We start from the raw sequence: 17,950 nt of genomic DNA, 5'->3' as shown, positions 1-17,950 counted from the left end.
ATATAAGTGTACAGTGTAATGCTACTGCTGTGTATGTGCACAGGAGAACAGTACTCTGCAGCTTCAGTGGAGGCCATCACAGATGACGCCCTGTTCAGAGACAAACTCAAACACATGGGCAAATGTGAGTCTTGAAATTTATTATTGGTATTTCTCAACTAGTGGCATTAGATATTTAGGTAAAGGTTTAACAATACACAACACGGTTGGTTTAGTATCTCCAGTCACTTTGGAAAGTATTCACACCCCTTCAATTTTGTACATTTTATTGCATTGCGTGTTTAATTTTAACTTAAAAAAGCACACCTGCAATTTTTTCCTTCAATTTACTTGCAACAACCTACTGTATTGGTAATGTTTGCAAGTATATTAAAAATCAAAAACTAAAACTTATTTGCAAAAGCATTCACAACCAGTGGTTGTCCAGTGCATCCTGTTTGTTTTTTTTTTTTTTTGACATATGTCTAGATCTTTATTGAAGTCTACCTGTGGCAAATAAAATTGATTTTGCATAGTTCAGCAACATACAAGTTTAATTATAAGGTTCCGCAAAGTTTGAAACCTCCAGGACTATCCTTAGTATTTTGTTATATTGAGTTACCAGAAAACAGATCAACAAGCACTGTCTACTACACATAAGATTCTGCTCATCACCTGACTACTCTTAGTGTTTTTAAAGCTAAACTGAAAAGACACCTAATTATGTAACCAATGGCCGTGCTTATTGTTGCTCATGGTCAGTGAACTGCTGTCCTTGCTTCTGTTCCATTGTTTTTTTTCTGTTATTGTTCTGACATCCAAACTCAGTACACAGTGTGTTTTGTCAGGAGAGGGTATACAAAATCCCTGAAGATAAAAGTTTGGAAAGTATTTGTTTGTTAAAGTTTTCGTCTTGATCGGTATTCTGTGTGGTCAGTCACTTACAGAAACTTTTCATCTGCAAAAGTTACACACTATCCAGTCCATCTCTGTCTGTCTCCATCATTAAGTCACCATTTTTAGTGGCTCATAACTAATTGAACAAATTCCTGACAAGCTGTTGCATGGCCAGGTAAGGCCTGTTCCCCTATTACTCAATGACTAATCAAGTGGACATAAGGCCTGGAGGTGGTTCTTAGTGTTAAATTTGCATTTAGTGGTTGTTCACTTGATCTCTAAACGTGAGGTCCAAGTAGTAGAGGGGCTTAACTTGAAAGGGAAGTCAGATTCTTTATTTATTCTTTATATGGCAGGCGTATTAATTGAATGACATGTTCACTTTATAACCTGAAAAAGAACTAAATCTCTGAATACGAGTTAAATTACCAAATAAATTAAAAAAAACAGTAAAGTGCAGAGTTTACTGTTTCTACAGTATGTACAAGATAGCCACTCTTATGGACATAATACACGTGTGGAAGTACTTTGGACAAATTAATATACAGATGGGAGTACTATGGACATAATATACAGATGAATGTATGTTATTAGATGTTAAGTCTCAGCAGAAAACTAAACATTAGTTAGTGCAAAAGTCGCCTTGCAAATTGTGCCATTAGTGCAATGGACAAAAAAAATTATGTTTAACAGAGTAATCATAAACAGTTGACAGTGTATGTATGTATAAAGCTAATGCATAATATTCAGTACATGAATGAATGAAGACTTGGTCCAATGTGTGACATGGATACAGTTTAATGTTTTGTTTTTTGCAAGAATGATGAGGAGGGGAGAGGGGTGTGCAGGGAAGTCAGGGGTCGGCAGGGGGCATAGTTAAGTAATGTTATCGATGTAGGAAATGAGCTGATTCTGGTGGTTTTATTCTGGAAGCTCCTTAAAAATGCCTCTTGGACGGCAGAAGCTTAAACAGTGAGTTCATCAGGCTGGCTGAAGACAGGTGGTTCTTTCTCAATCTTTTCAAGAAGAAGGCTGACCAGGCCACAGGTGTTGGTGTCCAGCACAGTTTCCTCTAAGATGTCGTTCCCCAGGAAATTGAAGCTGGTGACAAATTCAACTGCCATCCCATTGATGTGAATGGGGTTGTGCATGCCTGTGTTCGCCCCTCCTGAAGTGTACGATGAGCTCATTAGTCTTGGTGGAGTTAAGGAGCAGGTTATTGTCAGTGCACCACACAGCCAGGTGTACCTCCTCCCTGTAGGCTATTTTATCACTATCACTGATAAGGCAGATCATTGTATTGTGGTCTGTAAACTTGATTTTGGAGTTGGCACAGATCTGCAGTCGAGAGGCAGGTTGAAAATGCCAGAGAAAACTTCAGCGAGCTGGCAGCTCATGTCCTGAGCACTTCGCCGGGGATGCTGTTGGGTCCAGCACCTTTGCGTGCGCATTGCAGCATTGACATCTGTTGGGGGGAGTGTGAGGGGCTGGTGGTCTGCAGAGGGAGTGGTCTTGTTTTCTGTCTCCTTGTTGTCCCGGTCAAGCATAAAAGTGATTTAGCTCATTGAGGAAGAAGATATCTGTGATGGCCTGGATTACTTGCCACATATATAGTACGTAGGGGGGTCGTAGGAGAAGTATTCCTCCACCTTAAGCTTGTAGCAGGGCTTGGCCCTTTTGATGCCCCCCCCCAGGTTTGCTCTGGATGTCCTGTAGGCCTGTGCATCACTTGATCTGAAGGCAGCATAACAAGCCAAAGTGTGTAGTGTACACCTAGCTCAATAGTGTTGTCAGGTAAGCTCCATTTAAGCATGTTTCAGTGAAGATCATAACATTGCTGTTCATAAGTCTCTTACTGTGGGTGATGTGGAGCCATAATTTGGCCATCTTATTCACCAGTGACCGCACATTAGTGAGGAAAATGCTGGGTAAGGAAAGCTGGTGTGGTGTTAGCTTCCCCCACCTTTTTGTATGATCTCGACACTGCCTGCGTGCATTTCCAGCTGGACAGCCAGTGTGTGTAGCCTCTTGTGTTCTAGAGATCTCAGTAGTAGATTGGTGATAAAACTGTTGAGAGAAGTGTAGACCAATAGCCAACAGTTCCTGCTGGATATATGATGTAAAAGCAAAGCTGTTTTGAGCAACCAGACCTAAAACAAACAGGAGAAATAATGTGAAATTGCAAAAACTGGAGAGATGCCTGGCTTTGCAATGTGCTCATGCCGCCATCTTGGACTTAACAGGTGTAGAAGACTGGAAATAAATAATATTTAAGTGTGTAGATGTTATAGAACAATAAGTATTCCTTTAAAAATACAGTTTCCAATACACTTTTCAGACCCAGAACCTTAGCAAGATTTATCAAGGAAAAAATTCCATTGCAGCTGGATACATTTGTATCTTTTTTGTTTGGAACCACTCATATGTTAAAGTAGGATGAAGTGAAGTAGTTAAAGTAGGACAAAAAGCATGAGTAGAGAAAGTTTATCCTACAGTTTTATTTATTTTTTGGGGGGGGGGGGCAGAAAGCCACCAAGCTTGGGAGCTCATTTTTGCAAATTCTTCAAAGCAAGTACAATTCCCTTAGTAGAGTGTGAAGAATGCACTTGTATTGCAATAAGGATTTTGAATTAAATTCAGGATAGTAAAATATGCAAAAAACTGAGTTGATAGCCTTTGGTTAGTCTGCACTATGCAATATATAAATCTTTTATCTGAGGGATCATACATGAGACCCCTTGACAGAGTACTACTCATCATGGACACGCCTTAAAAGGGCTGTAGCATTGCTACTCAGATTGAAGGACACTTTTCTAACTTTGTCCAGAAAGAAAAGAGCTATTCGAAAATAGTGCCTATAATGAAAAGGACAAAGATAAACAATGTCATTAGCTTCAAAGAAAAATCATGTGAACTACAAAACTCTTGTTAAGGAAAACCTAATTGTGCATGAATTCAAGGAAGCAGTGGAAGAATTTTCAGGAAGAAATCTCTGAATGGAGAACCAGTGAAATGGAGCAGCCACATACATAAACTTAATCCAGTGCTTCAAGATGGAATTCTTTGTGTGCTAAGCCTAGTTACCATGCCTGAAAAATCCACCCTGGAATTCTGGGTAAGCATCAGGTATTGCAGCTCATACTGCATGAAATCCATGATTCCAAACTTAGCAGGCCGAAAGAAGTGTCTACCAGAAGTGTAGAACCTCTCAAAGATTACATGTAGCAACTGGGTGGCAACAAATGGCAGGTTTGGATTGCTTTGGTCCTTTTAATATTAAATGTGGAAGAACAACTGCAAAAAGATAGAGAGAGGATTGACAGTAGTCCCAGACTCAGTTGGAGATGATTGTGCTCACACTAGCTCACAATCTCCACCACTGACCAATACGTTTGATATCTCCACCCTGGATACATCCTACACTGCAAAGTCATCAGAAATCTTCTGAAGGTGGCAGGACTCTGAGGTATACTGGATGAAGAGTAAGTGATTAAGTAAGTAAATGTACTTATATAGCACCTTTCACAGATAAAATAACAAAGTGCTTTACAAAATGTAAAAAAGAGAAAATAATAAACACAATAAAACTTCAAATATAATTTAAAACATAACTACACCAAAGATGCAACCATAAAAACCCAGTGAGCTAAAAGTTTGTCTGAAGAAGATTGTCTTCAGTTGCTTTTTAAAAGAATCAGCGGAATGTGCCACAGGCAGAGACGCGCAGTGCATTCCTCAGTCAATTGGGTCAACAGGTCGGGAATGTACTTGGGAGATTTGCCATGAAGGGCAAAATTCAGGGCATTTTGCCATGAAAATCATTTCTATATTTGCTTGGTAACCAGTGAAGAGAATACAAATGTCTGCACTTATATAGCGCTAATCTACCTATTGGCACTCAAAGCACTTTACACTGCTTCTTATTCACCCATTCACACTAACAATCACACACTCATACACCGATGGGGGAGCTGCTATGCAGCTGGCCAACACTCAGGAGCAACTAAGTTGGGGTTCAATGTCTTGCTCAAGGACACTTCGACATGTGACTGGAGGAGCCGGGGATTGAACCAACAACTGTGAGATTGGTGGACAACCACTCTACCTTCCCGCGCCACAGTTGCCCCAATATATAAAATATAAGACCGGTGTGATCTTTCTGTTAAAAGCCTTACTGTTAAGTTTTGAACAATCTGAAGGTGATTCATAACATAAAAAAAAGACTATGTTTAGGTGGTGCCACATTATTTAAAACAGACACACTGATGATTAAATGACTAAACCAAAGACTTAGCTTCAGTACACTGGTGTACTCAAATAAAAAACGAAACTTATTAACAGCAGATTGATTTATAAGATGTCATTTAGTGATCATCTTAGATGGTGGAGATGCCATAAAAAAGGATAACTTAAAGAAAATACAACTGTGATCATTCACTTGAATATCTTCAATAGATATTTGATCCACACACGGCCCTAAACTGAAAACCAAGTTGAATGTACTCCGGTCCGTCAAAGAGCACTCAAAGGTGGGCAGGAAAAACGGTCTGTACATGGTCCAGGTAACATAGTGGTCCATAAGCTCTTTGATGTGAAACAACGTGTGCTGATCATACTTAATAGCAGCTGACACAATTGTTAGCTGACTGGGCTAATACAGCAAAATATAACATGAGAACAATCAAATGCACGAGAAAGCAGATAAGGAGCGACAGCAAAGTAAATGGGGAAATGGTCTGCACTTATTATAGCGCTTTTTCACCTATTGGCACTCAAAGCACTTTACACTGCTTCTTATTCATCCATTCACACTCACAATCACAGCCACTCATTTTGGCATAGCGGGTGGAAGACGCCATCTTCAACTCCCAGTTGAAACTGATATGCAAACTGGTGGGTGTGCAGAGATGGTTTCACCATAGGTATGAGGCACAACAGCAAATCTACTGTATTGAAAAAGGTGTTAAAATCATTTGTAAAATGACGCTGGTGGTGAGGAAGATTAAGAAGACAAAGGCAGAGCAGAGGACGAAGTGGTGGAAATTGAAAAAGGAAGAATGTTGTGTAGTTTTCAGGGAGGAGCTGAGACAGACTCTGGGTGGTTTGGAGGTGATTCCAGATGACTGGACCACTACAGCTAATTTGATCAGGGAGACAGGTGTACTCGGTGTGTCATCTAGAAAGAGGAAAGAGGACAAGGAGACTTGGTGGTGGAACGAGGAAGTTCAGGAGTGTATACAGGTTAGCTAAGAAGTGGGACACTGAGAGAACTGAAGAGAGTAGACAGGAGTACTGGGCGATACAGCGTAAGGTGACGGTAGAGGTGTCAAAGGCCAAACAAAGAGCATATGACGACTTGTATGCTAGGTTGTGCAATAAAGAGGGAGAGGTGGATTTGTACAAGTTGGCCAGACAAAGAGATAGAGATGGGAAAGATGTGCAGCAGGTTAGGGTGATTAAAGATAACGAATGAAATATATTGACAGGTGCCAGGAGTGTGATGGGAAGATGAAAGGAGAACTTTGAAGAGTTGATGAATGAGGAAAATGAAAGGGAACGAAGAGTAGAAGAGGTGACTGGTGTGGAGCAGGAAGTAGCAAAGATAAGTAAGAGTGAAATGAGGAGAACGTTGAAGAGGAAGAAGAGTGGAAAGGCACTTGGTCCTGATGACATACCAGTGGAGGTATGGAAATGTCTAGAAGCGGTGGCACTAGAGTTTCTGACTAGTTTGTTTAACAAGATCTTGGAAAGTGAGAGGATGCCCGAGGAATGGAGGAGAAGTGTACTGGTGCCAATTTTTAAGATCAAGGAAGATGTGCAGAGCTGTGGCAACTACAGAGGAATAAAGCTGATGAGCCAAACAATGAACTTGTGGGAAAGAGTAGTGGAAGCTCGGCTAAGGGCAGAGGTGAACATTTGTGAGCAGCAATATGGTTTCATGCCTAGAAAGAGTACAACAGATGCAGTATTTGCTTTGAGGATGCTGATGGAGAAGTAGAGAGGGGATCAGAGGGAGTTGCATTGTGTCTTTGTAGATTTAGAGAAAGTGTATGACAGGGTTCCGAGAGAGGAGCTGTGGTATTGTATGAGGACGTCTGGAGTGGCTGGAGTGGCAGAGAAGTACTGTATGTTAGAGTGGTGCAGGACATGTATGAGGGCTCTAAGACCATGGTGAGGTGTGCTGTAGGTGAGACAAAGGAGTTCAAGGTGGAGGTGGGTCTACATCAAGGATCGGCTCTGAGCCCCTTCTTGTTTGCTCTGGTGATGGACAGACTGACAGATGAGGTTAGATAGGAATCTCTGTGGACTATGATGTTTGCAGATGACATGATTTGTAATGAGAGCAGGGAGCAGGTCGAGGAAATCTAGAGAGGTGGAGGTCTGCTCTGGAAAATAGAGGAATGAAGCTTAGCTGCATTAAGACAGAATATATGTGTCTGAATGAGAGGGACCCAGGTGGAATTGTGAGGTTACAGGGAGAGGAGCTGAAGAAGGTGCAGGACTTTAAGTACTTGGGGGTCAACGGTTCAGAGCAAAGGAGAGTGTGGAAAAGAGGTGAAGGGGCGAGTGCAAGCAGGTTGTAACAGGTGTCAGGTGTGTTGTGTGACAAAAGAGTATCAGCGAGAATGAAAGGAAAGGTCTTCAAGACTGTGGTGAGACCAGCGGTGTTGTTCGGTTTAGAGACAGTGGCACTGAAGAAACGACATGAGCCAGAGCTGGAGGTAGCAGAGCTTAATATGTTGAGGTTCTCTTTTGGAGTGACAACGATGGACAGGATCAGGAATGAGTACATCAGAGGGACAGGTCATGTTAGATGTTTTGGAGATAAAGTCAGAGAGGCCAGATTGAGGTGGTTTGGACATGTTCAGAGGAGAAACTGTGAATATATCGGTAGAAGGATGCTGAGGTTGGAGCTGCCAGGCAGAAGGTCTAGAGGAAGACCAAAGAGGAGATTTATGGATGTAGTGAGGGAGGATATGAAGTTAGTTGGTGTGAGAGAAGAGGATGCACAGGACAGGGTTAGATGGAGGCACATGATTCGCTGTGGTGACCCCTGAAATGGAGCAGCCGAAAGGAAAAGAAGAAGTTAAAATCATTTAACTTTATCATTAACATTAAACTCCTCTCAGTCCTCTGGCCCCTTATACCCAGTGTCTTCTAACCCCTGGTGTGATAATCCACATACTGTGTGAAGGTGGGTAGTGTCTTGGTGAGGGTTGTATTATTGACGTTATGAGAGATCATAAAGACCTCACATGATCTACTTGTATGTGTTAGCATACTTGGCAAATAAAGCTCACTCTGAGTTAAATATTCAAATCAGTATGGCATTTCAGTAGAGCCAGGGACAAACAAGTAAAGTGTTGGTCCATGTTTTTATTATTAAACAAAAGCTTGTGATTAAAAAAAATATTTATATGTGTATGTAGTACGAGATAACCTTAAATCGTAGGTAAGGTTTTACTTATTTACATGACAGTGAATCAGAAACAGGTTCTACTCTGGTTAGTAGCAGTGAAATTATCAATTAAATCACGTCACTTGATGCATATATGCTTCTGTAGCATCCTGACTGTGTAAGAGGCTCCACTTTACAGCCCTCATTTTTGCTGCCTACTGTATAACAGGTAACAAAGGGGTTTATATATAACAATTTGTGAGAAAAGAGGTGGCCAAACCTACCATGTGATATTTAATTATTTATTTAGTTGTGTACTATACCAAAGGTCAACTGATTTCAACCCGCTTATTCCCTAAGGTTTGCTTATCAAGTAACAACAAACACGTATCCATAGGTATTGTGACGATAAAAGTTTGCTGTACTAACCCTTTAATTCTCAAGTTATATTCTAAATTGTTACCCAGAGTTGCATTGGTTCAAAAATATAAAGTTGTTTTGTGCTGTTCCAGTTACATCAGTTTTGATGAAATTATGGGAAACGAAGCAGTTTAGACAACATTCTGAATTAAGGGTCTGAATACTTCATGTTCACCCAGACCTAGCTTTCTTTACATTTATACTACAACAGGTCCATGTATTTTTGGACAGTGACTCTTTACAGTGGATTTGAAATAGGACAAGCAACATGTGCTTAAAGTGCAGATTGTCAGCTAACACACAATTAATTCAAATCACAAATTGTCTGTACTTAAGTCTGGACCTCAGACCTCAAATGTTGGGGTTTTTACTGGTGATGGTCTACCCTAGACCCAGGTTCATATTTCTGTTAAGATAGATCCTGTTGCAGGAGCAGTGTGAAGGTGCTGCAATGAAATAATTGTTTGTATTAAAGTGGCTGCTCTAGCTCTTTTCAGATGATTCAGATGTGGCCTGCTTTGTAAGTACTAACCACAGCTAATGTGTTTTAATTATGTGGTAATATTGACAACTAAGCTAATTTTATCAACATGATTTTTTTGTTGTTGTGAGTTAAGCAGCATATTATCATATTTTTTCAGCTTTGAGGAACATTAGTGTTTGGTGTCACAAAAAGCATTTTGTAGAACAGGGCTCCTAATATCATTATGATGCTATTCTCAAATTTGGTGAAATGTTGCTTAGTTAGCTTAGTTGGTTATTGTTACCATCCACTTATGCACAGATTGGTATAACACAGCCCTTTTGGCTGATTTACGAAGATTTATGATTAACTGTCAAGACTGCTCAATTTTCTAAACGAGTGTCTGGTTTGGTTATATTTAGTAGAGTCAGTCTATTTCTGGGTATTAGTTGTTTAAAACTGACTGATGACAGAACTAACATTCTTGGAACACATTATTATTCCAACCAACCTTTAACAAGTAATAAATGTCTACTTTTTTGACTATTTTAGTTATCAAAATGACCAAAACATGAGTCCCAGCTTCTGATCTGTTCAGCAGCTTTTAACAGTAAGTAATTTCACTCTGGCCTTGGTTTCCTGCATTTAAAGATAATGTAAAACCAATCTGCTCACCACTAAGTGACCTGTAATGATAGTACTTAACTTAAAGGTTAGCTGAAGTTAGAAAACAATTTCTAAATAAATCTGCAATGTTGCTCTTCTTAACATTTCACATTTTTTTTAAGGATGGCATACAAACAAGACATCATCGCTACATTGAGAAGTGATAAAATTAATTGAACACATGCATTCAAACTATTTTATAATGTAACCTGTTTAAATAGTTAGTTTGCTAAATGCTACTGTTTGGTTTTATGCTATGTACTGTATAGTTCTAAGCTAACTATGTCAAACTAAATCCGCAGAACAATGTTGCCTTCAGTGTATTAGTTTGTGTCATAACTCATTTATTTGATTAGTATTTGCCACTGACCTTTTTCTATGTTTGCTATGTAAACGGGCACTGGGTTGAACAGAGGTTTTGTAGATGCTGCTAGACTGCTAAAAGTTGCCACCTTGAAGATTTTAGCAGCAAACAGAGTATCCAGAGGAAATTCCTGGAAGAAGATGCTGGCAGAAGATCACTCACAGGTCTTGTCCCTCCCTTTCAGGTCTTTATTGCCCCATAATCATTTAGCTATATTTGCCATTTTATCTGTTTAAAAAATGTTGTATACATTTTGTTTGAAAAAACATTTGAAGCTAAATTGGTAGGGAATGAATCAATATTTGGAAAAATATAAATCAACACATCACTTCCTTAATATCAACCAAAATAAAGAGTATATTTGAATTTAGAATCTGTTACAAATCTTTCCTGCAGTCTCAATACAGATACCACGTGTACAGAATTGTTACATCTTTTTTTCATGTTATCTCAAATGAGGTGAATGTGTTTTTAGGAGTTTTATCAGGTTATTATTAATGTCTCAGCCATGTTTTGAGTATTGATACACACCTAATTGAGACACACAAACGAGATGGCAGAAAGATGCAAGTTCATCTAAAAAAAATAAAGTTTTCTCTTTTTATTTTGGAATAATTTACGCATTCAATAAAATAAAGATTTCTTTCTCTCTTTTTTCCCAGACCCTGTTTCAGGTTTCCTTTACCACACCCATGGCTGCACAGGCTGATTAGAGCTGCATGTTTGTTCTGTTCACGATTTATAGCTTTTATGAAATATATATTCTATTGAAATAAATTCTTGCATTTGTGCAGCTCGCAGTAGTTGATTTAGTCTTTAATCTGCTGTATTCTAATTTTACTTAAAAGGCATGTTTGTGTAGAAATATAGCTTACTTTATGCATTTTTATGTGAGCCTAAAGCCAAAACAACCATTTACAGTATATTCAAACAACTAAAATAAAACTGAAACAACAAAAAAAGGAAATTATAAATTCATAACGTTACACATCAATATACAGTAGGATGTTGTCTTTAGGGATTAGTCTCCATGTTTTTATTTGAAAGTAACCCTGGCTTCTTTCAAACAGCTTCATCTAAAAATAAACGACAAATGACAGGCTAGGAGGATTATCACAGTCTGTTTCATGACCACGTAACAATGCATTTCATTTATAGATTTTAATTGGTACAGACTCTCATTACCTTCAAAAGGCCTGAAAGCTTGGCCATTAACATTAGTACTATCTCCCATGTGAAACAATGAAATAAATGCAGCCAATATACACTTCTCAGTCACAACATTATTACTGGTAATGTCATGAAGGACTAGGTCAGCATGGCCACTCCAAGTAGTCTGTGGATACACAGCGAAATGTGATACAATATTTGCAGAGGTGGTAGTAGTACACAAACATTATACTCTACAACCATATATATACATTCCCTCCAGTAAATGGAGGGAGTGTGTGTGTGTGTGTCTGTCTCTCTCTCGCTCTCTCTCTCTCTCTCTCTCTCTCAGAGCGAGAGAGAGAGAGAGAGAGAGCGCTTTTCCACCTATTGGAATTTAAAGCGCTTTACACTATTTCTTATTCACCCATTCAATTCAACTTTATTTATATATTCAATCCAACTTTATTTATATAGCGCCAATTCACAACAAAGTAATCTCAGGGCACTTTTCATAATAAACTCCAGACTATACAAGTATGTACAGGCAACCCAGCATATCGCCCTTGAGCAAGGAAACGGTGGATAGGAAAAACTCCCTTAAACAGAAGAAACCAGGCAGAACCAGGCTCAGGGCGGGTGGCCTTCTGCCTTGATTGTTAGGGGTGAGTAAAAATGCAAGCCCAACTTAGCATGTTATTTACATTTTACCTAAAATACAAAAGTAGAAGTACTCCACTAAAAATCAATACTGATTATGGTAATTATGGCAAAACATGTAACATCTAAAAACAAAACATGGTACAATGGTCAAAGATCACTGTTAGTAAAAGTCAAGCTGATTTTAACCACTTTATGTGCCAACAAGTACGTGTGCATGAAGCTGTAAACTTTGTTACTACACAATTACAATGAAATGGTGCTGCAGCACAGAGCAACAAGTAGTTAGCTTTGTAGATTTTTTTCTCTCCAAACATTTGTCTCCCTTGTTTGATTTGGTTCTGACAGCTGCATTACACTTTCAGAACCAGAGCGCTAACTACTCTGGTTGCAGCCAGTTGTCTGTTCATGACATTGTTTCAAAGGAAATTTTATAAAAGGCAAGTAAGGATTGTCTTGTTTTAAAGCTAAGTAGGCCATCCAGTGGCTGATATTAATATTGTTATTGCACCTTTTAAGGAAATATTTTGGAATGTTTGAAGCTGTTCTTAATAAAAACCTAAGTGTTAATTATGTGTATGCAAAAGCCCCTTGGTTTTTAAGTTTTTCTGCTTTCTATTAATGTTTGTTTCTATAAAATACTGCACTACACTACGATGTAAGAAATATAGGCCGCGTTGTACTTGTTTTCAGTGGAAAAAATGCACTGCTGAATTTACTTGAGAATCATGGAATTTTAGCAGTCTATTGATGTTTTGAATGAAAACTTCCCCCAAGCCAATGTGTTGCTTTTACGTTCCTCTATAATCTATGTGCTGTATGTGAACAAAACACTCCCCATGTGTGAGTGAACACAGGGCCAAAAAGGCGCCCAGTATGGACACCCAAGTCAATTTTTACATGGTCTTTGCGTTGACACTCTTGGCAGTTGTGCCAGCAACTGTGACCTGTGCGATTTCTATTTCTTTTGTTTCTCTACAAGATGTATCCCTGCTAAAATGTCTTCTGTTTCATTAGGGGCTTAGGATTTTTTTTTTTTACTTTCAGCAACAAGAAAGAAGCTGTTTGAAATTGCCAGAACATTCTCAGAGAGGACAAAGAGGGGAAAGTCAAGGAGGAGGACATTTTTGAAGCACCATTTGTATCCTTTGGTAATCCCTTGGTCAGTTTATCTAACTCATTGTAAAAATATGTTAAGCCAAATCTTATTTAATCACTTCAATAAAATGCACAATATGATTTAATTTTGTAACTGATTTTAAAAAATTTCACAACTTCCTCACACAATTATTATTTATTGTTATTTAATATCATAATCTTCTTGTTCACATTGTATTACACCAGCAAAACAATAAAATGCAACCACAAGGGGGCACAAGCCAGTGTCCTTATTGCCAGTCTGAAGTCTGGATGAATGCAGAGGGTTGTGTCGTGAAGGGCATCCAACGTAAAACACATGCCAAATTAAACATGCGCATCATGACTTCCACAACGAATCTGACTTCCATACCGGATTGGTCGCGGCCCAGGTTAACAATAACAAACGACACTGGTGCTGTTGACCTACAGGGTGATGGTAGAAATTGGGCTACTGTTGGTTGAAGAAAAAGAGGAGGAAGGCATGTTAGTAGTAGGTAGATTATAGAGTATGACAGGGAAGGCTAAAGAGTTGGTTGACATGATGCAGAGAAGGAAGGTGGATAAAACGAGATTAGATGGGAATCTCCACCATAATATTTACAGATCACGTGATCTTTAGCAAGAGCAGGGAGCTGGTGGAAATAAACGTTAGGCACAGTAAGACAGAATACATGTGTGAGAAAGAAGGACCCACATGAAACGGTGAGGTTAAAGGGAGCAGAGGTAAAGAAGGTGCAGGACTTAAATGGTCCACAGCAATGGAAAGTGTGGAAAAGACGTAAAGAGGTGTGTGCAGCCAGGTTGTAATGGGTGGAGAAAAGTGTAAGAAAAGTGTGTTGTGTGATAAAAGAGAATGAAAGGAAAGGTGTTCAAGATGGTGGTGAGACCAGCAATGCTATATGGCTTAGAGACAGTGGCACTGAAGAAAAGACATGAGGCAGACCTGGAAGTAGCAGAGCTTAAGATGTTGAAGTTCTCTTAGGGAGTGACAAGAATCGATAGGATCAGGAATGAGAACATCAGAAGGACAGCTCATTTTAGAGGTTTTGGAGATAAAGTCAGAGAGGACGGGTTTAGGTGGTTTGGACATGTTTAGTCATTTAAATAATTTAACTACATTAACATGATAAATGGTGCAGCACTTACATAACTGTATGCAAGAATATAGTTGTTTTTTTTCCACATGCATATTCAGCCACTGTAGCTGTGATTTGATTGTCTGTTTTCATGGAACCATGGTTTTCTCAGCTTAGCTTTTATCCAGATTGGGCACAGCCAACTCTACAGCCAATCTCCTTGAAGATATAGATGGAAACATTTGTGGTAAGAAATGTCGCCATTCACAAAGTAAAACCATTTGGTTTTGTCTCACAATGTTATAGAATAGTGGTAACGATTCAGTTTTAATTTGTTTACTCACACATCACAGTCCACATAGAGCAGCTTTTTATCCATCCAGTCACTAACACTAATAACTGAGCTTCACCTCATTCTGTTTTCTGTAGCCTCCCTTCAACTTTGTTTTGACAAATTGCCTTTGAACACAGCCCCTTGCAGTAAATACTGCAGTTGGTGGAGGTGTATTATTTTGACGTAATGATGAGACAGTGAAATGCAGACCCCAAGTTAAGTCAAGTTAATGTTTATATATAAACTGCTATCCAGAACCCCAATTACAAAGAAGTTGGGACGATGTCTAAAACCTAAATTAAAACAGAATTCAATGATTTGCAACCCATATTTTATTTACAATAGAACATAAACTCAGATCAGATGTTAAAACTGAGACATTTTACCAATTCATAGAAAATATTACCTTATTTTTAAATTGATGTTAGAGGAGTGAAGAGACCAGTTGCTGGAGTTTAGGAGAAAAATGTTGTCCCATTCTTGTCTGATGCAGGATTCTAGCTGCTCAACAGTCTTTGTTGCCTGATTTTTTTGTTTTATGAAACGCCAATTTTTTCTATCTTTGTCTATTTGCCTCAAACCATTTTAAATGAGCTTTGGCCCAGAGAACACAGCAGTGTTTCTGGATCGCGTTCACATATGGCTTCTCCTTGCATGATACAGCTTTAACTTACATTTATTATTCGACAGTGATTGACAATGATTTCTGGAAGTGTTCCATTCAGGGATATCCATTAGAGAATCGTGCCTGTTTTTAATGCAAGTGTCATCTGAGGGCCCGAAGATCATGCACATCCAGTTTTGACCTTCGGCACACAGAGATTTCACCCGATTCGCTGAATCTTTTGATGATATTATATACTGTAGATTGTCGGATTTCTTACATTAAACAACATTTTTCCAAAAATGTTTCCACAAATACACTTACATGTCCGAGGTATAGAGGTATGTGGTTACATTGTAGCAGCCCACAGTCATTTCAGATGACTTTGTAATGGTAAAGCTCGTGAGAGGTTGCTCATAACAGTACCATGCTCTGAAGCACCCCTGAAGCTGAAAAAGCAGCAAAGGGATTGCAGGCAAATGCAGGGAGGGTATGCAGGCCTAAGAATGAGACTGAACACTAACCCATTCAAACCAGTGCTACCAAGCCTCTTCCTGGCCAAGTCTAGGTCTCTCACTAACAAAATGGATGACATCAGAACAAGAGGTATTAACAACCACTGCACTGCCATCTCTGGCTATCTCTGGATATCATGGACTCCTCAGTCAAGCTAGCCAGCTACTCGCTCTACAGTGTGGATCGAAGAAGGGAATCAGGGAAGGTGGGGGAAACTCACTGCTGCCTGGACTTGGTGCTCATGATGCTAGACCCTTCTGAGAGTAGACCCTTCTTCCTCCCAAAGGAATTCACAATTCTGATTATGGCAGTTTTCCCACAGTCAAAAGAGTAGAAGCCATTACAAGCTGCAGGAGTGTTTTGATAATACATATTGCGGACTGATTTGCTGACAAGAGTGACCTGTAGGAGTATACTGACTTAATCCTGGGATACATTCATTTCTGCACAGAGAAAGCTTTTTCACAATCAATGTAAGCAGTGTAAGGGGTTTCATCAGAGAGAGGCTGCAGCCTTCTGATCAGGAGATAGGCAGGCCTACAGCACAGCAAGTGGCAAAGCACAGGTAAAAAAAGTGCATAGTATCATTGGAAGAGTATCAAGGCACTGACAAATTACAAAACCATTAGGAAGCTGCCAGATTAGGACACCACACTGCCTGATTTTCTGAATAGGTTCTTTGCTTGCATTGACACTGACAGAGGAGACAGAGATGAGCTTCAATAATGGAACCAGCCAGCCAGAAGAACTATGGTATGTCATAGGACCAGCTGCCTTTCCACTTTTCTATACAACTCTTACTAATCTTTGCCAGTCACCTCTTATACTCTTCGTTTTCTTCGATTTTCCTCATTCATCAACTCTTCAAAGTACTCCTTCCATCTTCCCATAACGCTCCTAGCACCTGTCAATACATTTCCATTCCTATCTTTAATCACCCTAACCTGCCCCACAACCTTCTCCATACCATTCCCATCTCTACGGCGACTGTGGCACAGGAAGGTAGTGTCGTCCACCAATCGCGCAGTTGTTGGTTCAATCCCCTGCTCCTCCGGTCAATTTAATTTAAATTCCATTCGTTTTAACTTTATTTATATAGCGCCAATTCACAACAAAGTCATCTCAACGCACAGAATAAAGTCAAGATTATAAAGATGTATAGAGAGAGCCCAACAATTCCCCCTTGAGCAAGCCAGCATACAGTGGTGACAATTGCGGGTTGGGAGGAGAGGAGAGAGGGTAAAGATGAGGAAAGCACCTCAATGCATCGGGGGGGGGGCAGCAGTCTAAGCCTATAGCAGCATAACTATAACTAACTATATGCTTTATTAAAGAGGAAGGTTTTAAGCCTAGACTTAAAAGTAGAGAGGGTGTCTGCTTCCCGAATCTGAACTGGGAGCTGGTTCCACAGGAGAGGAGCTTGATAGCTAAAGGCTCTACCTCCCATTCAACCTTTGTAAATTCTGGGAACCACAAGTAGGCCTACATTCTGAGATCGAAGTGATCTACTGGGATGACATGGTGCTATGAGCTCTTCTATATATGATGGAGCCTGAACATTTAGAGCTTTATATGTAAGAAGCAGTGTTTTAAATTCTATTCTAGATTTAATGGGAAGCCAATGGAGAGAAGCTAGTGAAGGGGAAATATGATCTCTCTTGCTAGTTCCAGTCAGCACTCTTACTGCAGCATTTTGGATTAATTGCAGGCTCTTTAGGGAGTTACTGGGGCATCCTGAAAGTAGGGAATTACAGTAGTCCAACCTAGAGGTAACAAATGCATGGACAAGTTTTTTGGCATCACTTTGAGACAGGATGCTCCTAATTTTGGCAATGTTCCGTAGGTGGAAGAAGGCTGTTCTAGAGATTTGTTTTATATATGAGGTAAAGGACAAATCCTGGTCAAAAATAACTCCAAGGTTCCTTGCAGTAGTACTGGAGGCCAGACCTCATATCATATCATATCATATTTCTTAGATTTTTGGGCCTAGCTAGCTAACCTTTGTGCGCATGGAGGATTCATCATTAACATGAAAAAATTGAAATCTATCAGATAGATAAGATTTAAACCAACCTAGTGCAGTTCCTTTAATCCCAATTTTAGGTTCCAGTCTCTGTAATAAAATGTTGTGATCAATGGTATCAAATGCAGCATTAAGATCTAACAGAACAAGTATAGAGACTAGCCCATTATCTGAGGCCATGAGAAGATCGTGGGTGACTTTTACCATTGCTTTTTCTGTACTATGATGAACTCTAAATCCTGACTGAAAGTCTTCATACT

General features: G+C 39.5%; 1 protein-coding gene across 9 annotated transcripts in view; it reads left to right on the top strand.

The window, feature by feature from the left end:
• Window positions 1–17,950, top strand: part of cuedc1b (CUE domain containing 1b) — a 55,850-nt gene that overhangs the window by 20,463 nt on the left and 17,437 nt on the right. For 2 of the 9 annotated variants that reach the window (XM_067506582.1, XM_067506583.1), the window contains exons 7-9: window positions 44–124; window positions 13,045–13,138; window positions 14,402–14,460. In XM_067506582.1, coding sequence (XP_067362683.1) covers window positions 44–124; window positions 13,045–13,138; window positions 14,402–14,460 — 234 coding nt within the window. The other 7 variants (XR_010914579.1, XR_010914578.1, XR_010914577.1 and 4 more) reach the window with 7 other exon arrangements.

This window comes from Channa argus, chromosome 6 (genome assembly GCF_033026475.1).
Source record: "Channa argus isolate prfri chromosome 6, Channa argus male v1.0, whole genome shotgun sequence".
NCBI lineage: Eukaryota > Metazoa > Chordata > Actinopteri > Anabantiformes > Channidae > Channa > Channa argus.
The sequence above is the reverse complement of the archived record's forward strand: the minus strand, read 5'-3'. Positions and strand labels throughout refer to the sequence as shown.